Source organism: Ursus maritimus, unplaced genomic scaffold (assembly GCF_017311325.1).
Source record: "Ursus maritimus isolate PB19 unplaced genomic scaffold, ASM1731132v1 scaffold_36, whole genome shotgun sequence".
In the NCBI taxonomy this organism is placed as follows: Eukaryota; Metazoa; Chordata; class Mammalia; order Carnivora; family Ursidae; genus Ursus; species Ursus maritimus.
In genome coordinates, this window is record NW_024426230.1 from 11362049 (window position 1) to 11388226 (window position 26178).

The window sequence follows — 26178 nt, forward strand, 5'->3', positions numbered from 1 at the left end:
GCTCTCTAATAAATAAATAAAATCTTAAAAAAAAAAAAAAAAGCCCAAAACATAGATTTCCAAAAAGTTCTGCAATTCCAAAATGTAGGTTAGTTTAGTTTTAAAAAGTAATTTAAATATATTAAATATGAGATTACTAGAACTAGTTAGGTGTTCTTTTGATGTTCTACTGTATTCTTTAAAAAAAAAAGTTTTGCTTTTCTTGATTTCAAAAGAAATACATTCATTATAGAAAAAAATGGAAAATACAGAAAAACATGGAAAAGAAAAAAATCATCAGTAATTGCTCCACCTAGATAAAATATTTATATTTTGGAGGCTATCTTTCTAGTTTTGCTTTTTCCTAGCAAGTGCAATTATTTTTTATAAAATAAATAAGTCCCTGTGCTAGCCTCTTCACAAAAGCTGTGTACCAGGAATCTTACAGAATAGAGATCTAATAAATGGGACACAATGTTACTACCTTCCCCTCTTCCCTTCTCTCATGATAAAAACACCTTCTAATCTTTTTTGTCATATCTGGAATTGGTATACAAAGTTAATGACTAAAGAAAGACATATTTATGTTTTTAACAAGATAAAAGAAACGGGAAAACCAAAAATATTCAGATAAATATTTTAATTAAATTATCACAGAAATCAAAGTTGCATATATGGACACAACTATGTGTCTGTGCACAACTATGCATGTGTATATATACCCATACGACTATTTACAAATATGTAAACATATGTACAAAGTCTAAAAAGGAATATACAGAAGTATGTGTTAGGGTATTGGGGTGATGTTTCTTTTTTATTAATTTGTAATATACTCAACAAACCATTACACTGAGGTAGGACTATTTTAACGTTAGAGAATCTTATACAAGTGAATTTGTTCAAGAGCTTCTCTGTCAATATGCTTTTCTGGGTATACATCATAGTTCAGTGGTACCTCTTCAACCCAGGAAGATAACTGTATATTAATCTGGAAGAAAAATGATTATAAACAAACATGAAAATTGCAGAATGATCCTGTTCTCTGGAACTTCAAGAAATCATGATGAACTAAGTAACTGAACACAAGAGATTTTTTTTTTTTTACAATAAGCAGGACTAGGTTTACATGGTGTCACACGAACAATTCTCTGTTGTACTACATGGTAGGTCTGTGGATTCAGGATTTAATTTACTTTGATTTTGGAATTTTAAAGAATAAAGAAAATACAGAATAGAGTAATTGTTTTAATGTAACTAGTTTAATAATTATCATTAGGTTTATTTTTTTTAATTTTTAATTTTTAATTTATTTTTTTTTGATGTAAAGTTCAATGATTCATTAGTTGCGTATAACACCCAGTGCACCATGCAATATCATTAGGTTTAAACAATAAAAGACTAAAACAAAAATGAGAATACACAGAGGACAGAGAAAACTGTTCATAGGTACACAGTGATGGTGCTAAAGGGTTGCATGAGAGGGGCTAATCTCCCTCCATAACCTTCATCAGGCCCTTCCCTTTACATTGTAAACTTGAGTCTCTATAACACAGAAATTCTAGAGCTGCCAATGAATATATCTGGTTAAAGAAGTTTCATTAAATAACAAAGCAATAACGTTATTCAAAAATTCATGCATAAGGACTCTTTCATAAGTAATAATTTCCAGTGGTTATCTAGATAGATTTATATATTTAGTGTGAAACCATTATTTTGTTAAGTGAAAAATCACCAAATTATTTCAATCTATATAGAAATTATAAATTGGAGACCATACGTATATATATTTGTTGAGTTTATACATACACACACACGCGCGCGCGCGCACACACACACACACACACATATTTAAGTAGGCTCCACACCTGGTGTGGAGCCCAATGCAGGGCTTGAACTCAAGACCACTAAGATCAAGACCTGAGTTGGGATCAAGAGTCAGATGCTTAACTGATTGAGCCACCCAGGCGCTCCTTGGAGACCATACACTTTAAAAGGCATACTGTTATAAGCATGGAAAAGTATGGTAGGATTACACCACACATGAGATGGCTCTCTCCTGGAAAAGAATTAAGTGGAGGGAATGAGGAGATAAACATCTTTTCTTTATATATCTCAGGATTTCCCTTGTTATTGCAAACATGAATTACTTTTATAATTTAGATGATTGACAAAAATTTCTTAAGGAAGTATTACTGATGATGGTTTAGTTTTTTTTAAAGGAAGAAACAGACACTTAAATTTGGCAGTGCTTACAGGTAAGGAAAGCACTACTAAAGAAAACTATAATAATACTCCATTACTAAGAAATACAACAGTATCTTTCATCTAGGGGTCTCTAAGAACTTTATAAATACTAATTAACCTTTATATAAGGGTCAACTTATTGGGCCGAAACTTATTAAATATGGGCCTTACTTTACATGGAGAATCTAAGGAATGAAGAAAGTGGTTTGTACAAGATTCCAAACTGTGCATAGTACTTGGGCCTCCAGTCTACACATCTGATTCTACAAGCCTTGAACAACTCTGTTCCATTTTTTTTTTTTTTAAAGATTTTATTTATTTGTCAGAGAGAGAGAGAAAGCACAAGCAGAGGGAGCGTCAGGCAGAGCGGGCAGAGGGAGAAGCAGGCTCCCTGCTGAGCAAGGAGACTCATGCAAGACTCGATCCCACGACCCTGGGATCATGACCTGAGCCAAAGGCAGAGGCTTAACCGACTGAGCCACCCAAGCATCCCTGTTCCTTTTGTTCTAAGGGGAAAGTTATGATGTGGGTGTTCTAAGCCTTTTACAAACATTTAGTGCATTTGTTAACCTAAAACTGTAACCCCCCAGTTGGAAAAACTGGTTGGAGAAGCAAAGGAATCTATATCAAGATAAGAATTACAATTTCAGAGCTCTTGAGGCCAATGAACAAACCACAAACCAGTTCTTAGGCCATAAGTTACTGCTATTCTTTCTATCATCTGTCATGTATTCAGACAGAACATCTCTAGAATATCATAATAGCTATCAGAAAAAAGTAGGAGAAAAGTTTTGACAATAAAAATGCTGGGAAAGGGACACCTGGGTGGCTCAGTCGGTTAAACATCTGCCTTTGGCTCAGGTCATGATCCCAGGGTCCTGGGATCGAGCCCGGCATCAGGCTCCCAGCTCAGTGGGGAGCCTGGTTCTCCCTCTTTGCTGCCCCTGCTCCTGCTCTCTCTCTTTCTCGTGCGCGTACTCTCTCTAATAAAGAAATAAAATCTTTGAAAAAAAAAAATGCTGGGAAAGAGGCTTACATACCTGAAGGCCTGAGAGAGAATCCTCAAGACTTGGTACTGTTACTAATAATGATCCTTGTTTCCTTACATTATGGCTGATACATTCCCAGGCTCTGCAACATATTAAAAACTTGTATTTTAGGTTTTACCAGACACTGAACACTTTTTAAAAAATGAGATGACAAGAGAAAATGCAGCACAGGCAATATGTAGAAATCCAGATGAACAAAATGTTTGCCTGCAGGAAATAGGATTGCAGCAACATATCAGAAATTGGTAAATTCTTCAGTTCCTGAAGGGGGTGTTGGGAAAATTGTGCTGTTACAACACTGAAGAGATTTAGCAAGATGGGGATTTGTGTTACGACGAGGTATTATTAAGGCCAAAACTCAGTTTTCAGAACCAATATACAAGTCAAAGCTGGATCAGCAGATAAAGCCCCTTAAACTCTTGATTTTTTTGAGGTGGGGAGAGGGAGAGAGAAGGAGAGAGGGACAGAGGGAGAAAGGGAGAGAGAGAGAGAGTGTGTGTGTGCGAGCGTGGTGGGGGAGAGAATTCCAAGCAGGCTCCAAGCCCAGCACAGAGCCCAACTTGGAGCTTGATCCCATGACCGTGAGATCACGACCTGAGCCAAAACAAAGAGTACTGACTGAGCCACGCGGGAGCCCCTTAATGCCACTTAAACTCTTGATGAAATGTGTTAAAACTGGTTCTGTGGAACAGAGAAGGGCTCAGAGGTAGAGGTGGGGAAGAGTAGTGGAGAAAGGCCATAGAAACCAGAAGCCAAGCAAAGACTAACAATAGAGCATGACATGTAGATTACATCTTTTAAAATAACATCAAATAATACTTTATTTGGTTGTCAAAAATATTTAATGGAAAGACTTTTGGGCAATATGGCACCTGTGGAGTGGGGCCAGCCAGTTGAGAGAATGATGAAATGCCATGTGCATTTTTATATGTGCCACAGGGCAGTGCCTGCCCAGTTCTGACTAATTCAGTGCAGACGTGAACTGGCTTTCTATACGGCGCATGAGTGTTGGTAGTACACCCCACCACTGGGGAGCAACAGTCAAGCAAAGCAGAGGTGCACATCCCTTGCAATGGGCAGGTGGGCAGCACTGTCATCTGCATTTCTTTTAGTTACAATAATGGTTATTAGGTTTAGTATTCTGGAGTTTATTAGGCAAAATGATACAAATGTTCTTTTTTCTCAGGCTAGATCGAAACTCATGTAGCAGTGCTTAATAGTCACTGTGCTTGGGCTAGAGCTATTGTTTTGATGTGGTTCCTTAAAAATGACATATTTTAGAAGTTTAATAAGAATGAAGAAACTGACTAAATTGGCACGGTTGGCCATGATTCTCACACTAGCCCTTGCTGTTTCTGGTAAGTTGTCATTCTGGTGGCTGTATCTGTCTCACCTACTCAAAAAACGCACTGAGGCACCTTTTAAACTAACAATTACTCTACAAATCTGGGGTGTTACTCTGTAATGAGACAGGGCTTATTCTGAAGCCTGAGTCTTTCCTGAGTACACACTTTCTATTATGATCATATATTTCTGTTTTCTCTTATATATTAACTCCTATAGCAGTATCATTCCACTTGTCCCAGATTCTAATTAAGAGAAGTCCTTGGAGGCTATATGTGGTGCCATCTTTCTTTTTCACCCAATACAATACAGAATTAACATAGGTCAATGATCAATTTTGTCAGAACGAGTCCAGTGTCAGAATGGTTTACTGTGTCTTCTAAACATTCTCCTGTAAACTCATTCATGGCTATAATCTATATTTCGAATTCATTGCACTAGACTAATTTAGGAGAAATGACTGAACTAACACATGTGGCTGATACCTATTCACTGAACAATGTAGAGCGTGTGAATGTACCAAGAAAGCATTTAAAACAACCCAAATATTCAGTATTTCTGGTGTCAGGTTCACCAGTGGCTTTCATCATTCTTCTGCAGTCAAAATCTTTCTGTAATGACTCTCCAAAGACTTTAAGGTACTTTACTCTTTTAACTTCTTATACAACATAAACCTGGTCATATTTCATTCTCCAACAATTATGTAATATTTTGGCTACTGGTCATTAACTTAAAAAGGTGAAAAGCTTTGTCCACTGGAAATTAAGCTTAAAGAGGGCTATGATCAAGACAACTTTGCTCCTGTTGTTTCTGGTCTTCAGCTTGTGACAAAAAATTGTTGCCCACTCTGGCTGAGCTTTGATTATATGATTAGCTTTCTTTTGAACTAGTTTCTATTTAAAATATTTAAGCTGTTAATTTCATGGTGACCTTAACCTATTAGTAATGGGTATGTGCGTGAGCATGCGTGCGTGTGCGTGAGAGAGAGAGAGAGAGAGAGAGACAGAAAGTTGGGGGTAGGGGAGAACACAGAAGGTAAAAGGTGGGAGGATAAAGAGGTTTAGCCATTCAGGAATCCACTCTGTATTAACTGTTTATGGTCTGTAATTATATGTCTTTTTATTTCTCTGTAGTATAAACCTTATTGATGCACTAATCCAAACATTTGTGTAATTACATTTCATACATATGGAAAGGAGTTTTCCTGCATCTAGAGTACACATATGCCATTATGATTTAAAAAAAAAAAGTCAGCAATCCTGACTAGCTAGAAAATCAATGTCTCAGACTATGGACCACAAGAATTTTTTTTTTTTTTTAAAGATTTTATTTATTTATTTGACAGAGAGAGAGAGCCAGCGAGAGAAGGAACACAGGCAGGGGGAGTGGGAGAGGAAGAAGCAGGCTCCCAGCGGAGGAGCCTGATGTGGGGCTCGATCCCAGGACTCCGGGATCACGCCCTGAGCCGAAGGCAGACGCTTAACGACTGAGCCACCCAGGCGCCCCCACAAGAATTTTTTTATTAGAGGGACCTATTGGTCCTGATGGGTCACAAAACATCAAATTGTGGCAGAGAAGTCAAAAAAGTGATCATAGATATGCTAATTTTTCCATTCCCTGAATAGTGGAATAGTTTTAGGAACCAATTTTCCCACCTTGAAAATATTTTTAAAGTTTGAGAACTAATCACTATTTGGGTTAATATTCTTATATCTCCTATCACTTATAGAAATTAATTCCCATCATTTTGTGATAGGATAGCATATGACATGTTTTTTTAAAGAAAACAAAACGGAGATAGAAAAGAGTAAGTCTGTGGGGCACCTGGGTGGCTCAGTCATTAAGCTTCTGCCTTCGGCTCAGGGCGTGATCCTAGAGTCCTGGGATTGAGCCCCACATCAGGCTCCTCTGCTGGGAGCCTGCTTCTTCCTCTCCCACTCCCCCTGCCTGTGTTCCCTCTCTTGCTGGCTGTCTCTCTCTCTGTGTCAAATGAATAAATAAAATCTTAAAAAAAAAAAAAAGAGTAAGCCTAAATGCCCATGGGGAATGGTTATCTTATTGCATTCCTGATTGCTAAGCAAATGCTTGGGTCATGATATCATTTAATATATGCCTCCCCCCATTAGATGTAATATTTTACAAAGTTAGACAATCAAAGTTTATTTTTGTTTTATGCATAATATATTTCCTTATTAATATAATCTTGTTGAGGTTGTTTTAAAAAACAGTTTAACATGAAAATATTCTACTTTACCAATTCCTTTTTTCAAAAAATATATTTATTTAAGCAATCTCTACACCCAATGTGTGGCTTGTATTCACGACCCCAAGATCAAGAGTCACATGCTCTATCGACTGAGCCAGCCAGGCACCCTGCTAATTCCTTTTCATACTTTGTGGAATATATTTTAACAGATTTCTTGCTTGAATAAATAACAAACCTGGCCTGTTCTGTCTCGTCAAGAAAATATTCGAAGACATTATTCATGATAATAACGTCAGCGTTTTGCAGAAGTGAACCCTGGGTACAGATGTCTGCATGAAGCACCTAAAGAAGAATGAGTTCATTTAAGAAAACAAAGATAACCACAGAAGAAATATCTATCGGTTCAATGATATGAGGTTAACCTTAATTACAATGGGAGAAAGAACAGTATATTTAATAGTATCATCTATGGGAGACGTTTAGTATCTAATTAAAAACCATAAACTTGTGAAAATTTGTTTTAGATAGATTTGTTTATGTAGTCATATAATTACAGTCTTTCAATCCCCAGTTCAGAGCTTTCCCCACTATCACTACGTCATTAATTGTAAGAGTCAAAGGCCCTAGAGTCAAACTCTGGCTCCATCATCAGCTGAGTTTGTACACTTAGGCAGTCAGTGTCCTCAAAAATAAAATGGGATAATATCTGTCCTGATTCATAGAATCAATGGGATCATATAAAAACTATAAAAGTAATTTATATATTATAAAATGTTGATACAGTATGTTTGTCTGACTTTTCTTCTAAAAGTTACTTGATTATTTATCCAGAGAAGCAAACAAAACAATTTCTTTAAAAACTATATGCCTCACACCCAAAACAATAAAATAACTAGGAATAAGCTTAACCAAAGAGGTGAAAGACCTGTACTTTCAAAAGTATAAAACACTGATGAAAGAAATTGAAGATGACAAAGAAATGGAAAGATATTTCATGCTCATGGATTAGAATAACAAATATTGCAAAAATGTCTATACTACCCAAAGCAATGTACAGATTTAATGCAATCCCTATCAAAATACCAACAGCATTTTTCACAAAACTACAACAAACAATCCTAAAATTTGTATGGAACCACAAAAGACCCCAAATAGACAAAGTGATCTTCAAAAAGAAAAACGAAACTGGAGGCATCACAATTCCAGATTTCAAGTTATATTAAAAGCTATAGTCATCAAAGCAGCGTGGTACTGGCACAAAAACAGACACATAGATCAATGGAACAGAATAGAAAACTAAGAAATAAACCCACGATTATATGGTCAATTAATCTTTGACAAGAGAGGCAAGAATATGCAACAGGAAAAAGTCTCTTCAACAAACGGTGTTGGGAAAATTGGTCAGCTACATGCAAAAGAATGAAACTGGGCTACTTTCTTACACCATACACGGAAATAAACTCAAAATGGAGTAAAGACCTAAACGTGAGACCTGAAACCATTAAAATCCTAGAAGAGATCACAGACAATATTTCTCTCACACTGCCCACAACAACACCTTTCTAGATAGGTCCCCTGAAACAAGGGAAACAAAAGCAAAAGTAAGCTATTGGGATTTCATCAAAATAAAAAGCTTCTGCACAGCAAAAGTAATAATCAACCAAACTAAAAGACAACATCCTGAATGGGAGAAGAGATTTGCAAATGACATCTCTGATACAGGGTTGGTATCCAAAATATATAAAGAACTTGCATAACTCAACACCAAAAAACCAAATAATCCAGTTAAAAAATGGGCAGAAGATCTGAGCAGACATTTCTCTAAAGAAGACATCCAGATGGCCAACAGACACAGGAGAAGATGCTCAACATCACTCATCAGCAGGGAAATGCAAATCAAAACTACAATGAGCTATCACCTCACACCTGTGAGAATGGCTAAAAACAAAAACACAGGAAACAAGTGTTGGTGAGGATGTAGAGAAAAAGGAACCCTCTTGCACTGGTGGTGGGAATGCAAACTAGTGCAGCCATTGTGGAAAACAGTGTGGAGGTTCTTCAAAAAGCTAAAAATAGAATGACCCTATGATCCAGCCATCGCACTACTGGGTATTTATCCCCAGAATACAAAAACATGAATTCAAAGGGATACATGAAGCCTTGTGTTTACCGAAGCATTATTTATAATAGCCAAATTATGGAACCAGCCCAAGTGTCTTCCTTCAAACAAATGAATGGATAAGATGTGGTATATATCTATATCTCTATCTACCTACCTATATGCGATATTATTGAGCCATAAAAAAGAATGAAATCTTACCATTTGCAATGATGTGGATAGAGCTACAGAGTATAATGCTAAGTGAAATAAACCAATCAGAGAAAGACAAATACCATATGATTTCACTCATACGTGGAATTTAAGAAACAAAGCAAACAAGCAAAGGAGAGAAACAAACAAAAAAAGTAGAGAGAGACAAACCAAGAAACAGACTCTTTACTATAGAGAACAAACTGATGGTAACCAGAGGGGAGGTGGGTGGGGGGATGGGTGAAAGAGATGATGGGGATTAAGGAGTGCACTTACGATGAGCACTGAGTAATGCAGACAACTGCTGAATCACTATATTGTACACCTGAAACTAATATAACACTGTATGTCAACTACACAGAAATTAAAATAAAAAACTTAATAATAAGAAATAAAAACTATATACCTCAAAAAATTAACTAGACCACAATCAACAAGTCTTATAGAACATAGGCAAAATAACAAGAGAAAACATCTATTTTCTCAAATGCAAAACAAACCACTTTTATTTTAAAAAGAAGAGATCTTAAAGTGATCTTAAAAAAGAAAAACGAAACTGGAGGCATCACAATTCCAGATTTCAAGTTATATTAAAAGCTATAGTCATCAAAGCTATAGACATCAACTATTTTGTATTAAAGGATTTCTTTGGTCTTACAAATAAATAGTATTCAGAATGTTGTGGGGTCTGACTCTTAACATATTTTATTCTCTTTTTTAAGTAATAATCAGGTGGGTCTCCAGTCTCTGAAACACACCTTTGACATGTTCCTGAACACACAGAAAATAGTCAATCACTTTAAACTTTCTAAACATGTTGCTGAGATACGAAATAGGCATGCAAATTAACCTACTGATATACCACCATTTCCTCTTTTTCTTTCCTATCTCTGTTCACTCTCCCACACCCCACCCCACAGAAAGGGTAAAAAAAGAATCTGGTGGATCAATTAATTATGGCAACCAAAAGAGATCCCAGGGACCCCCCCCCCCCAAACGACTTTGGACAAACTGGAATGCTAACACTGCAAAGGCCACATGGCAATCAAAATCAATTTAACCAATTTTTAATGGGCACCTCCTATATACAAGATACTGTGCAGGGAGATTCACCATGACGAATGAGATGCAATAGCTACACTCAAATACATTATATTCTAGTAATGGGATGAAACAGCTATGCTGGTAACTCTAAGTGCCATCAAAGCAATAAGTGAGATATGAATAAAGAAAAATTCCCCTTTAGCCTAGAGGAGAGCGCAGAAAGAATTTAAATCAGTGGGTCTTTCATGTGAAGATAGTGCATAAGACACATGGCATGTACTCTTGTTCTTTCCTGAAACCCCATTATAATCACAGCATAGGGTTATTTATTTATTTATTTATTTTAAAAGATTTTTTATTTTTATTTATTCGACAGAGATAGAGACAGCCAGCGAGAGAGGGAACACAAGCAGGGGGAGTGGGAGAGGAAGAAGCAGGCTCATAGCAGAGGAGCCTGATGTGGGGCTCGATCCCATAACGCCGGGATCACGCCCTGAGCCGAAGGCAGACGCTTAACCGCTGTACCACCCAGGCGCCCCAGCATAGGGTTTTTTAGAAAAGAAGATGTATACCCACAAGGATGGGGGGAATGGGAAAGGAAATAACAGAGACAAAATTGTGTAAGTTAGGAAAAAAAGAGGAACCAGTAAGGAATTTAGGAGACCAGAAAAATCCGATTTCTAAGCTAGACAGCAAAGACCCAGACCTGATGTATATACGGAATCTCAAAAAGGCTCACAACTGATGGCACCAGGTATCTCTGGGTGAAGGAGTAGGGACAAATGCTAAAAATAAGGAAATTGGGTTGAAAGTCAGTTTGAGAAGTACCCAGACCCCTATATGACTACTCATACCCCAGCAAAAGAATAGAGGCTTATTCTCTGGTAAGGGTAAAACAAAAGGTGTCTGGGTCGGGGGACACCAGGACCAGTTCAAAGAAAGGCTAATGTACTGCAAACAAGGGAAGTAAGTCAGACAGGATGCTGTGAATCCCTTACGTTATTTCACTTCTTTTCCTCTACCATTCAGTCCCCAGGATGTTGTTTGCCACTCAGTAAGGAGACTGGAAAAGTTTTTCTCTGGGCAATCAGACCAGCCCAAGAGGAAAGATCTGAAGATACTTCATCAGATATTCCCCCAACTAATTCACCAGCCAAACAAGATCACTGGACAGTGAAGCCCGCAGTGCTCAGAACCCCCCACTTCAGTGCTGGGAACTTCCGCCAGCATTTTTGTTGCTCACTCTTAAGTCTGAACGGACGACCAAGGGTTCCTAGACTTCTGAGGAAAGTCCTGTTACAAAAGACCAAACAAGAACAAAAACAAAACAAAGAGCAGAGCCTGAGACTTAAAGGCTACCTAGATTTCAAGATACGGTAAAAATTTATAACCCTAGAATTCTTTTCTGTTTATCTTAGGGCCTGTCAAACACAACAATTGTCTTTACCATGGAGGAAGGAAACTGTTAAGGTTGCCAATAAAATGGTATAAAAACAGCTTTCTGTCACTGGGTTACTAATAGCCACTGAAGCCACAAAAGTATGTGGGGTGTGCATTCATCCACATATACTCTGTTGAAAAGCAAGGGGTAAAAATCTTTTAACATGTAAATAAATGTGTTTTACATACCTTTATCATTGTCTTTAAAAAAAAATAACAATAAGGTACTTGGATCTCCAGTTATTTATTTATTAAAAGATTTATTTATTTTAGAGAGAGAGAACGTGTGTGTGGGAGGGGGAGAGCAGAGCAAGAGGGAGAGAGAGAATCCCAAGCAGACTCCCTGCTGAGCACCGAGCCCCACGCAAGGACCATCCCACGACCCTGAGATTGAGACCCGAGCCGAAATCAAGAGTTGGATGCTCAACCAACTAAGCCGCCCTGGCACCCCTTGGTTGTCCATTTATAAACTAGGATTCTTAAGAGGTCAATTTTTAAATCTTAACTTTCAATTAGATCGACATTCCGGTTATGTGATTCTTATTATGCAAGAACAATGTTTCTGTTCACTAAATACCGAATAGTGAGAAAAACCCACGAATTTATTACTGGACAATAAATTTGCTTTAATCATTTGCCTCTCTATTTCAAGACGAGAGAGAGACAGAGAGAAAAAAGGAAGTTTGGAAGGAGAAAAAAAAAAAACCATTTCCTTCAATAAAAAGGGGAGGACTAGATCCTTAATCGTGCCGAGATGTCTTTCAACACCTTAACGCGAGAGAGCCCTAAGTGCTCAATATCCCTCTGCATTGCTGTTAGAAGTGAAGGATCATCAGTGAAAGGATAAGAATTATTATATTGACCAAAAAACTTCCTTTCCCCTTTCCGGTTATTTTTCCCCTTACATATAGGAAAAGAGAAAAGTTCTGTTATGGCCCAACCCAGGGCATCATTTCCCCTGCACTGCCATTGCGTGGCATCCACAACTCCTCCTGGAAACTCGGAAAAAGAAGGTAGACAACTGAGAGCATTACTTAACCTTTTTGCTTACTTTCAACATAAGAGTTTCATTAAGTACACTTTTGACCTACATCTAGAGATCCAAAAATGCCGCTACCAAAACTGTACTATAGTAGAGACGAAGGAAATTAAGAAAAATTCTACTTTCTAATAAAATTGGAGAGGAAGAGAAATTGGAGTGGAAGGTAATTTTAATTAAATTCACCTTTATTGTTTTAAAGTACTAAGTCAACTCAATCTGTTTCTACACAACAACCAAGAATGGATTCAAAAAGATTTTCCAACTCTAATCCAGAAGAAGCTTGGCTAAATAATGCTATAAAATAGATAACAGAATATATATTTAGAAGGGTACCTTTAGTACAGCATAGGGAACACAGTCAATGATACTGTAATAGCGTTGTATGGTGACAAATGGTAGCTACACTCATGGTGAGCATTGCGTAATGTATGGACTTGTCAAATCACCATGTTGTACACCTGAAACTAATGTAACGTTGTGTCTCAACTGTACTTCATTAGTAAAGAAATACATAAATAAAAGGGTACCTTTATTCTGTCAGTGAACTGGTATTTTTTTATGACCATTTCCTGCAATTGGCAAAAATCTCCATTCAATTCTACTCCAAACAGCTGCAATGCCGAACTGTAAAGATAACCCTGAAAACATGAAGACACGTTATGATGCAAATGAATGAACTGTTGAGTTCATTTCTACATAAAATTTAAAAAACCACACTTTAAGAAAACAGAATTCAATAAAGTAAAAATAAAGTGAAAAATAATAACATGTATGTAATACAACTTCAAGAACTTAAAAGACTCTTACTGATCAAGACCTTGATTGTAGTTTATTAATTTCCATTATTTAAAAGTAATTATATTTTGAAAGACTGATTTCTTACTTTCCTGATAAAACTACATCAATAAAGTTGGAAGTGAGAAAAGTGATCGCATACAGATTCTCTGTTTAATACCCTATTTCTGTGATTTCTTGAGAAGTGACAGCAGGGGAAAGCAAGAAAGGAGTCAACCCGTGGGAAATAAAATGGAAAATCATGCACAGTCTGACACTAGAGAAAGGTGGCCAGAGACATGTCCTGTTTGGCTTAGGGAAGTCAGTCTGGTGTCTGCAATCTGCCAAAGATAACTGGCCAATTATTAACAAGGATAGTCAAGAACTGACTAGATATTATTATGTATCCACTTTTAGTTGCAGAAACAAAACAATAATATGGAAGGAAAGGTCAAATCGTATTCTGAATTATCACTTTACATCAAGTGACACCCACGTGTGAACCAAATTTGCATTTACAGCTCATGATAGATTTTTTGAGTATGTTCAGCAGAGCCTAAGTAGGTATTCAAAAGTTTTTTGTTGACTGAATCAGTAACCATTTTAATATGGAAAAAAAGGAGAATATGTTTAAATTTATTAATGCTGCCACATACTTGCATAGCTGCATGTCTTTCGGCTACATACTTTCTAACAAATCAAAAAACGGATAAGAGTGGAGCAAATATGGTAAATAATCATAATCTCTAAGGTTCTCCCAAAAAAACCAGTTGACAAACTGTATTTTCTATTATGGATATCTTTCCTAATTACAGAATAAAAGCCTTAACACTGAAAAAGAAATGAAGCACTGAAGAGTTAAGTGTTTCTGTGTAGAGCAGGCAATGGATACCGGGAACTGAGAGTTTCTGGCATGAGCCTCTACTGCTGTTGGCCACATGTCTTAACAAGTCTGCTAATGACAACCAGAAACCACATTTAAGCTTTTTGATAAAACTATTTAAGAACGTTACAAATACTCATGATTTGAATTTTTTTAAAAAGCCACATTGAAGTGATATTTCAGACACAAATGTCTACATTCAAACTTGAATCACAGAAAATTGGAGCAAGATGTGTCCTTGGATATCACTTAGTTAGCTTATTTACAGGTAAGGAACGTGAAGCCAGGAGTGTTAAGCAACTCTGTTATGGCCATATGCAATTTCCTAGGTCAAGTAAATTTTATAAAAGCTTTTATAAGAGTTCTTACCAAAGCTCAGTACACTATTTAATACAGCACAAAGAAAACGGAGTTAGAAGGTCAAGAGTGACTGACAAAATAGCAAAGTGTTATGAGGTCACCTGCTTCTGCTTTGTTGATACTCCTTCATTTGTGTCACAGAGACAAACCAGTAGAGGAAATCAGATAGTTGGCCTTTGAAATTCCAAATTCAATATGTTATTTTAACCTTATTATCCTGTTACTCTAATAAATGAAGCCAAGCTGTCACCTTGCATGGTGGCAGGCAAAACTGTTGCTAGCAGGAGGAGAAAGTATTTCCCAAATGTTGAATGTGTCCACAAGCTGGACTTTACCCCATAAAGGACTGTGCCAAGCCTGGAGCCAACGTCAACCAAGACCTTTCCCGACAGATCAGGGAGTACATGATGATAAATGAACTTCAATTCCATGAGGGAGAAGGAATGAGAAATAAATCCTGGAGAATTAAAAAAGAATAAACATCAAATTGTGCTTTGGTATTTAACATTCTATTCTGTATTTCTAATACTTTTATTCATATTTTTAAAGTGTATTTCATATTTTTCTCTTCTAAATCAATGAAAGCTATTCAGAGATTATTTAGAAAAAATTAAAGTGATAATTTTGCACTCATTCACTCTGAGCTATATGAGAGAAGAATAACTATGAAGTCTCTGACATTTATTTTTAAAGATTTATTTATTTCAGAGAGAGTGAGCATAAGTGGGGGGCGGGAGGGGGCAGAGGGAGAGGGAGAGAAAATCCCAAGCAGCCTCCACACTGAGCACAGAGCCCGATACGGGGGTCAATCCCATGACCCTGACCTGGGCTGAAACAAGAATCGGACACCTAACCGACTGCACCACCCAGGTGCCCCAAAGTTTCTGACATTTAAAAGGCCTCTAGGGAATAGCTACCCAGAAACCTGTCTTTATCCCTATGCCCCTCACTTCCTTCTTGCTGTTGCTTAGAAGGTCCTTGGTTTTTCCCTTCTTTTCCCTATGACTGTTATTCTATGGGATGCTTCCTAACTCCCATATTATCTGGCTTTCCCACCTTACCCCAGAGCAACCACAGAATAGCCCCATACTACTGCATAGAATATAGACTACCAAATGAATGACCATCTCTGGAGTTGAGCAATATGGCAGCCCTGACCAACCTAAAATGTGTTCTGGAGTGCAGGAAAGGGTGGTATGAAAGGAATTGAAGATATGCCCATAAATTATTCTTATTTCCCTTAGTTTAATTACTACAATTTTTAAATTGTTACAAGCTTCCTAGCCCATCTTCTACCTCCATTGTTTCTGTAATCAAATATCTGGGAGAGTATGAGTGATTTTTTAAAGACTTACTATATTATGTCCTACATAATATAATGGTCAGGAAGGGGAGAAACTTTGGCCATAACTAAAAGATGGTGGCAAAGAAAATGGAAGCAGGCAGGCTAATCCCTTGGAAGAAAATAAAGGGTGTGACTGGGGGATGGGGGTGGGCTTTGACCACCATAGACTTTTCTGCCTAGAATCCTCATCCTCACTGTCACATTAGTGCTTCTGCCTTGCGTTACAGAGTCATCATTAGTGTCATAGCTAGTCAAGCCCCTTGTCATATAAGGAAGGAGAGTTCCACAGATGATAGCTTTTTCAGATTCATTGTGGTTATATGGGCTGGCCTGCACCCCCAGTCACTACTTACCACCTGATTTCTATGGGAAATGCATCCTAATCTTTAAATTTTTATTTGTCAAGCATATGTCTTCTTTAAACTTCTGTAAATCAAGGGCACCTGGGTGGCTCAGTTGGTTGAGCGTCCAACTCTTGATTTTGGCTCAGGTCAGCAGGGTCGTGGGATTGAGGCCCAAGTAAGGCTCTTCCCTTAGGGAGGAGTCTGCTGGAGACTGTCTCTCTCCCTCTCCCTCTGCCCCTTACCCCCTAAAATAAATAAATAAATCCTAAAAAAAACAAACAAACCCTTCTGTAAATCAGATCTGATACGGTATTATAATTATAATTCACTTTTTAGTTTTCCTTCTATCATTCTTGTCTAAGTCCTTTTCTATTCTGTGAATTTCAACCACCTCAAATGGAAAATGTAAGTACTATCTAAAAATAGAATCTTAAGTAAATCAGCAAAGTTTAATTCCCAATTATAATATCGATACAATATATTTGTATTAGTAGCATATTACAAACTTCGCAGTAGTTAACTTGTGACAATGATATTATCTAAAGATGAGTAACATGAATACAAGATTACTTACCTGGAGAGGTAGGCCACTATAAGCAATAACGCTGTGTCTAAGTGACCAGGAATACTGAAATAGGGTGTCTAAAGTAACAGCCTAGACAATCATATCCAATTTAAGCAAAGAAAAAAATATATATATACACATATATATTAAAGATGTATTTATTTATTTATTTGAGAGAGAGAGCATGCACATGCATGAGTGGTGGGGAGGGCCAGAGGGAGAAGGAGAGAGAATCTCACGCAGACTCCCTGCTGGAGTGCAGAGCCTGACGCAGGGCTTGATCCCACAACCTTGAGACCGTGACCTGAGCTGAAATCAAGAGTCTGACACTCAAACGAATGAGGCACCCAGGAGCCCCTTAACAAAGAACACATTAACAGAAGAGTTAACATATTAGCAGCATGGAGTCAGTCTAGTTTCCCATTTGGAATGCAGGTGCTGCATCTGAGGGGTGGAGATGCAGATCTTTTGTCACTAGAGTTGTCCTCTGTTATGGACTGGAGATGTTCTAGGAGGTCAAATCAAGGCCTGAATAAGCTCTTTCTCAAGATTATCTCTGTCCTCTGAATCCACGCCCATCCAACAATATCTGATAACCGACTTCTGGAGTAGACGCTTTTAGTGGGACATTCCAGCCCCTTTGCAGTTATATTTCTCATTGTAAGTGAATCAGCATTATGGTTTATCTATGAATCCCTTTGAAGCATGGAAAGGACAAGCTGGTTTCCCTGTACTCAGTCACTTGTGATTCGTTTCTGGACCTGAAAAGTCACCTCTGATTAAACAGTTTCTGTGAAAAGCAGAGATACCCTCCTTGGAGACATTACGTGGCCCAGCTTCCCTGGACAATATTGTTCTTTGGTCTCCCTAACCTCAATAACTGGTAATGGCTATGCGGCAGGGTTGGCCTTTTCTTTTCAAAAAACACTGAACGACTTGGCCAAGAATTTGTTCTCATGACGTGTAGAAAAAAGTATATGCAAAGTCGTCAGGTTTGCGTACTTGAGCGCCTACCTAAAGGTGCCGTCTGGCGTGAGCCACACACCGTACAGTAGTTTCTGCTCATTCTTCCTTCGTCACATAATGAATCAATAAATTCTTCATCATAAAGGAATGCATCAACGTGAATTGTGGGTTCTGGCTGCTGCTGTATCTGGTGGAGAGAAGAAGAACTTCAAAAGAAACCAAGTACAAAGGAGTCTCTTTTTATTGCTAAATAAGGCAAAACATCAGTGGTTCATATGCTAAAATTCTGAGAGCAACAAGGCACAGAAAGGCAATTTTCACTTATTGAAGAGCAACTCTGCTCTTCTTTTGTGTTTGTTTTCTTTTTTTCTGAGACACTAGCACCTTTTAATTTGACCTGTAATGATACAAAATATGGCTAGGAAAAATATAAAAAATTTGCGTTGAAGGAGTATTTCGGGACCATCTTGTCCATCCTGGGTAGTATATTTTACAAATAAAGAAATTCCTACTCAGAGATTTCTCCAAAAAAATGACCCTGTGGAGCGGAAAGAATTGAAACTAATACCAGATCTCCCGAGTCCTGCGTGTCAGTGTCGGACCCATCAAAATACTTAGCAAGTAATCTCTGCCCAGAGGCAAAGTTTTCAAATAATAAATGCGTTAGTAACATTTCATGCTTATGATGGACAGCCCTTTATTTATTTATTTTTTTTAAAGATTTTATTTCTTTATTTGACAGAGAGAGACAGCCAGCGAGAGAGGGAACACAAGCAGGGGGAGTGGGAGAGGAAGAAGCAGGCTCATAGCAGAGGAGCCTGATGTGGGGCTCGATCCCGTAATGCCAGGATCACGCCCTGAGCCGAAGGCAGACGCTTAACCGCTGTGCCGCCACCCAGGCGCCCCGGACAGCCCTTTATTAACACTGGTAATATCTGATATAATAGCAAGTGGCTACAAAGAGAAAAAGTCTGATTCCTTTTACCTTAACTCTACTAAGGAATCAACCTAGCTACTCAGAGACCTACAAAATCCTATCTACACCTACACACACACATCTGTATTATAAGCGTGTAAAATGTATGGATATACACGAGGACCAGATGGAACTAACGGAAAATATAAATAGTTTGTTAGGAGAGGGGATTATGGGTCGACCATTACATGCGATGAGTACTTTTTCCTTGTTTCAGATATTTTGGTATATCAGGCTACTGATAGGGCTTATCGATAACATCCAAACTATATTACAAATATTGCTCTCGGTTTTTATACTATCCACTACTTCCCCCCTACAGGAACGACTCTGACTGGATGTTAGTTTCTACTAAGTGCTCACAACGGGCACAGCACTATTGAACATGTACAGGACTGGGTTCCCCGGCTTTGGAATCTCCATGGTGAGAAACCACACAGAGGGTTGCTGTTTTCAGATTAGTGGGAGAAGAGATTATTACTATTAGCTTTGTTTTAGGAAACAATATTCCTAGCATATGGACCCCAGGAGAGTTGAGATCTGAAGGGGCTTGAATGAGGGGGTTGTCTGGAGAAGAAAACGTATTTTAGGAATGAAGGAACGGAATAAGCAAAAACTGTACAGCACCACAGCAGGAGAAGTAAATTCACCTTTGATAAAAGTGGGGGGTACTGAACAGGAAACAGAAAACCAGGACAATGATGTAGGCAGGGCCAGATTACGGTTGGGCCTTGTTTTTTGGGCGGATGTGGAATGGGGCGGGGGGGGGGGGGGGGGGGGTTTGGCAAACAGGATGCCCTCAAAAAATAGCAGTTGAATGAATGGGGAGCCAGAGGATTATGGACTCAAAGGAATTGGGGACATCGTTGACGCGCGCCCAATGAAAAACTGTTTAAAGCAGAATTCAGGACTCATTAGATCAGAGAGGCTGTGGAATTAGGGAAGAACAGGAGAATCCTCGAGTTAGCACGAAGAGTAAATTAATTTAACGTATTTACTTTTTGGAGGGCTAGATGTTCTGAGGAAAGCATGGTGTCTAGAGGTAAGCAATTCCGAAGGTCCTCTGCTATGTTTTTCAACATAATGTCGTTATTATCTTGAGTGAATTCATCAAAATCTCCTAGAAAAAAAAAAGAAAGGAAAGAACTATCTTTTATGGTTTTGATTATACCCAGACTAAATGAACACAATGGACATATTTTCCATCAGACAGCGTCAATTTAAAGCAATAAATAAACCTTCTAACCAATGAAATACCCAAATTCTAACAAATGTTCCATTTCAAATATTGAGTTTTTCCTTTTCCTAAACTGCTTGAAAATACAAAACTTGACTATTTCGGTCTATTTGAGAACAACAAAAGCATTTAAAAAATATATAGTATTTTAACTATTGTTACTCAAGAATAGGACGGCCATTAGTTTGTAGGGTCTTAAACTCACCAGTAAGTAGTTAAATATTGCTTCTCCGACTATACCGACCTGAGAAGTGTAGGAGGCATCACAGAGATTACTAAGAAGATAACTTTAATCTGAGTACCTCTGCCTCCAATAAAATGTACCTAAGACTTCAGATAATAAGCACTAACAGCTGACACCAACCATATAATAAACTTTACAATAAACATGTTGCTCTGCTGCATCTGAACAGCAGATAAATGATCATTGAAATAGTGTATTTCTGGAGGTGCCTGGCTGGCTCGGTCAGTGGGGCCCGTGGCTCTTGATCTCGGGGTCAGGAGTTCCAGCTCCATGATGGGTGTAGAGATTACTTAAAAAAAAAAAAAAGCCTATTTCTGATGGCTATGGTGTACTTTTGGATGTTCTGGCAAAAAGGGGAGGGGGGATGGGAGGGAGAGAGTGTGGGTAGCAATAAAGATGGAGAAGGTTTGGTCAAGGGATCAACAGCTGTTGAATCTAGGTGAGGGTATAAAACTGGTGTTCATTGTTCTGTTGTTTCTACTTTTCTGTGTATTTAGTTTTTTTGGTTCTAAAATAATATTATTTCTAAGCAGCTCATATGTAATTTTAAAGAGAATGTGACTTCTCTGGAAGTAAAATACTCCTAAAGTTAGCTACTGTCTGGGATGCCAAATGTAGACCAGAAAGCCCTACTAATGAAAATATTTTACCTTTCTCTTAAACGACTTTCCTATATGGAATTTTTGCTAGAGTAACAGCACCCCGAGGGGACTGTTTCTCACTTTGTTTTAAAATAACTGTATAAGGAAAACAAGGAGATCCTGAAGGAAATGTCATGTGTCTCCATATCCCCGGTCCCCAAATCTTTGGTTGTTTTTAAGCTCATGATTTTGCTCTTAAACAAAAAATAATTCTTCTGTTGGTGCAGAATGCTATTTTCATGTCACTGATAAATCACAATTAAAAGTTACAAAGCAGGCCAACAGCAGCACGAGGAAATAAATGGAGGTTTTCTGCTTCTACATGAAGATACTCTTCTTTTTAGCTATACTACTCTGTGCCCTATATACAAAAGATCTTTCTCTGCATAACTTCTCATTGAGCAATGGTAGTGAATACAAAGATATGGCTCTCTGAACTGATGTGGGAAGGTCTTTGAGCCCCTTTTCTTCCCTCGCCTATTTAGCATAATGTTCTAAGCTGTTGCTTCAAATTATTTCTAGAAGGAGGCAGAATATAAATTATAGAGAAACAAAAATACTATTGAAATTCATTCCAAATTGTTTTAGTTGGAACTTAAATAGCATCTGTGAATGCGTTTTTCAAAAAATTGGCCTTTTTAATTGTATTTGTAAAATCTAATTAAATTTTCTCAAGGTGCTAATTAAACATTTATTTCTTTAAGTAATCTCTACACCCAACGTGGGGCTCAAACTCACAACCCCGAGATCAAGAGATGTATGCTCCTCCAACTGAGCCAGCCAGGGGCCCCCGCAGGTGCTAATTAATACCTCACATGTTTAGCTTCCTTCCCTCCATAGATAGATGGAGCACCGTCTGGGAGCCTCTGTGACTCACATTTAATTCTAATAATATCACTCCCACTGGTGATCCTTCGCAGGTTCTCCCAATTTGTAAATGGTACAACTAGAGAAACCAATAAAAATCTCATTATGTTAAACTAAGATACTTCCTATCCCAACTTCTTTGGACTTAATTCTGTAACTTAAGTAGCCACGTTAATAAAACACAGTTTTCATGTAGGTCTGCCTTATAAAATGAGTCTTACATTGAAAAGGGAACTTAGATTATAACCAAATAGCCCATCCATCCACACAGCTCTGATATTCATATATATATATATATATATATATATATATATATATATATAATTGTATATATATTGCATATATATATATAATTGTATATATATATATATTAGCTTAGTCTTTGCTTCAACACATTCAGGCCAGCATTTCTTCCTCATGCAGAGCCAGAATTTGCCTCTCTAGAACATTAACTCATTTTTCCAGTTTCAGCCTGAGAGGAATCATCACCTTTAAGGCTATACAACCTTTACTGAATGAACCCTTCAGGCATGTTAGGCTTGGTGCAGTGCTTTTCACAGGACATTTAATCCTAAGAATCCTACCGGTGGCATTATGATCATTTCTACTTTATAACAACAGCAACAAAAAATCTGAGGTCAGAGGTTAAATTACTTGCCTCAGGTCATATTGGCCAGAAAGTGGTAGAGCTGGGGTTTGAAAGCAGGTCTTAGTCTGAACTCTTTTTTTTTTTTAAGGTTTTATTTTTAAGTAAGACCCCACGTGGGGCTCGAACTCACAACCTCGGGGTCAAGAGCTGACTGCTCCTCCGACTGAGCCAGCCAGGTGTCCCCTTAGTCTGAACTCTTAATTACACACCATACAGCCTCTCCAAAGTGGCCAAGAAAGTAGCTGGCTAGTAACAGTTTTCCTGTCACTACCGAAGTTTTCTCTTCTCCCCACCTCTGACCACAGTTCTCCGTAGCATGTCACAGCCATATTCTTTGTCATCTGCTTGCTGTCTTCTGGACTTGTTCAACAGAGCCCTTTAAATGTGGCCCCGGAACCGACACTGGCAATCTAGTTCTCTAATCCATGACTACCTTAGTTTATTATCTTCTCCTATCACTTTGTAGCATCGAGGGTCCTGAGCACTACTGCTGCTGCGAGATTAATAAATAGATTTGGAAGGGGTGATGGTGGCAGTGGCGGCCTAAGAGTGTCTTGCACAATCATATGTAAAGACTGAGGAGGCTGGAACAATGACAGATGGGAATGGCTGCAAATTCTGAACCATCACAGTAGTTTTCCGGCTGTCTGAAACAGGTTTATTTGAGAGTCAATATCCCAGTTAATGTGAGCATCACCAGTCAAGATGAGAGATACCAAGAAACTGTATATTAAATTCAGTCATTCAGAAAAGGTAGTATTAAATGAAGACTGCACTTGTTTTACCTCAATACCAAGGATATCAGGTGAAAATGAGAACTGGCACCTCTCATCCTGGACAACAAACTCTGATTCAACCACCCACATTCAAGGGTAAAAAGAGATTTCTTCAGTTACAGCAATGATTCTTCACCATGGCTCCAGGCAAAGACGATTTGCATAAGGGATTTATGTGGTCCATAAAAGGCCTCATTGCTTTCCTGAAAGATTATACCCATTTACTTTAACAGACAAGAATATGTGTCTCATTAAACCCTTGCAGCATTAAATATTACCATAAAAACAAACTTTGCTGTTTTAATTTGCATTTCTTTAATTACTGGTGAGGCTGACATCTTTTAACATGTGTAATAGCTATTTCAGAATGTGTGGTAACAGTATTACGCTTGGAAAAAGATTAAAGAAAGGTGTTAATCAGTTGCCTGACAGTAAAGTTCTTCTCAAATTACACATGTAGGTGGGAAGGGAGTGGAGGAAGAAAAGCTTTTCTAAAGGGCAAAATTAATTCTTTCAAAATTTCCTGGTTATTTTTAAAGAAATATATGAGGAAACAGAAATCACCAAACCTGACAGCCTATGAATCAAACCCCAACTTTCTTATATCTAGTCAGGTATCAAGTCCTACCCCTTTTACTTGTAAATCCTACTTCCTCTTTATTCCCACTTTAACCACTTCAGAGCCACAGCTCCTTGATATTGGTTCCCCCACTATAAAATACCTTGTACATCTATTTTAAACTAATCTCACTTAAACCTCACCTTTTCTTAAAAAAGATTTTATTTTCAAGTAATCTCCACACCAACATGGGGCTCGAACTTACAACCCCGAGATCAAGAGTTGCACGCTCCACCAACTGAGCCAGCCAGGCACCCCAGACCTCACTTTCATGTCACTTGTCTCCCTTACAATTTTTGGGTATTTTTCTGCTTTTCAACCTAGCAAGTCTCACTTTAGATATTTAAGGCCCTCTATATCTGCATAGCCTACCCATCCTACTTTCTATTCTCATTACCCCCTCACATAATTTCTCTTCAAGACAGGCAGATCTCCCCAGTTGTTTTGCATAGTCTTTCCTGTTCATATTGTTCCTTTCAACTGTATGATCTTGCCTTTTGCCTTAAGGGCCTGTCCAAATTATTTTGTCTCCATGAGGTCTTACCCTCGACCTCTAGCCTTAACTCACCCATATCCTTACCTCTAATGACTTACAGTGCATAATTAAACACAGGGTTATAGAGTACCTATTATTCATTCATATCACATATTACTCTGAAGTCCCTATTCAAATTCAAAAAATTTATTGAGGGGACTTTTGGTCCTAGACAAGATGGCAATTTTCCTCATTTTCCCCTATTCTTCCCCTCTAACTACAACTAAATACCCTGGAAATAATTCAACAGGCAATTATGAAGACTCTGAAAGCTAGAAAGAAGGTGAACTGTCTAGGGGATCTTAGAACTTAAGAAAGGTCACTGCAGTGAGTTTCCTGGGTTTTCTTTTTATCTTCCATGTAGCTTAGACTGGGCACCAGAGAGACCTGCATCCCAGAACAACTAATAGGCACAGAGAGAAAAAAAAAAAAAAAAAGAATTGAGAAAAGCTTGTTGTCTCTTGCCAGAGACTGGTAAAGGGGGAAGAACAACAGGAAACCTACCGAGGAACCCTAAGCCCCACTACGCACCTGGGGCAGTAGCAGACTATCCAGTCTCCAGGCCCTCTACCCGGGGGCATAAACAGGTCCAGGTCTGGCATCTCCCAGCCATTTGCCCAGTGGTGGAAAACGAAACAGGCCCTGAATTACTTGTTCCCCTACCCCTACTAGTGAAAGGCAGCTCAGTGAGACAGGACAGCCCAGAGATTTTCCCCATGCAATCGACACCAGCACACATTGAACAAGAACTGCAGCAGTGCCAAAGAAGGCAGCAGAGCTGAACAGAGCTGCAAGGACACTGAAAACTAAATTGTTATCAGCCCCAGAACCAATAGGTTAAAACTAAGCAAGGCAACTGCCTATTAAGAGAGAAAATTTGAATAGGAACAAGAGTCTTAGCATAATATCTAAAATATCTGGGATATCAAAATTATCCTAGCATAATATCTAAAATATCCAGGATACAACGGAAAATCAATGATCATACAAAGAACAGGAAAAATAATCATTTGATTCATAATTTGAATCTGATAATCTCTGGATTATATATCCAATATCTAAATGAATTAGAATTTGGATTATCAGAAAAGGATTTTAAGCAGCCATCATAAAAATCTTTCAAAAAGCAATAATGAATTTTCTTGTAACAAGTGAAAAAAATAGAAAATCTCAGCAAAGAAATGGAAGTTATAAATAAAGAATGAAATGGAAATTACAAAGCTGAAAAACACAATAATCAAAATAAAAAATACTTGCTGGACGGGCTTAATAGTAGAGATGACGGAGGACAGAACCACTGAACTTGAGGAGAGACAGATGAAATTTATTCCATCTGAACAACAGAGAGAAAATAGACAAATAAAAGATAGCTGAATAGAGCCTCAGAGATCTGTGAGTCAACAACAAGAGATCTAACATTAGTATCAGAGTTGTAGAAATGGGAGAAAGAGTGTGGGTCTGAAAAGCATTTGAAGAAATATAGTTAAAACCCCCCAAATTTGGTTTTTAAGAAGCTAAGAAACTCCAAATAGGATAGACCCAAAGAAATCCATACAAGAACATATCATAATTAAACTTTTGAAAATAAAAGACAAAGAATAAACCTTAAAAGCAACAAGAGAAATGATTCATTTTCTGTAAGCAAATACCAATTCAAACAACAGTGAATTTTTCATCTGAATCCATGGAAGCCAGAAGGAAGTACAACATTTTTCAAGTGCTGGAAAAAAAAAAA

The 26178-nt window shown here is 38.0% G+C and overlaps 1 protein-coding gene across 1 annotated transcript in view; it reads right to left on the minus strand.

The window, feature by feature from the left end:
• Positions 1-602: 602 nt before the first annotated feature.
• The window catches only part of LOC103666188, a 32732-nt gene continuing 7156 nt past the window's right edge, over positions 603-26178 (minus strand). The window contains exons 2-8 of the mRNA XM_008694213.2: positions 19874-19995; positions 17948-18086; positions 15015-15136; positions 13190-13300; positions 7061-7167; positions 3267-3357; positions 603-970 (exon numbers count right to left, since the gene is read on the minus strand). Of these exons, the coding sequence (XP_008692435.1) occupies positions 854-970; positions 3267-3357; positions 7061-7167; positions 13190-13300; positions 15015-15136; positions 17948-18086; positions 19874-19995 (809 nt within the window). The 3' untranslated portion in view covers positions 603-853. The remainder of the gene's footprint in view (positions 971-3266; positions 3358-7060; positions 7168-13189; positions 13301-15014; positions 15137-17947; positions 18087-19873; positions 19996-26178) is intronic.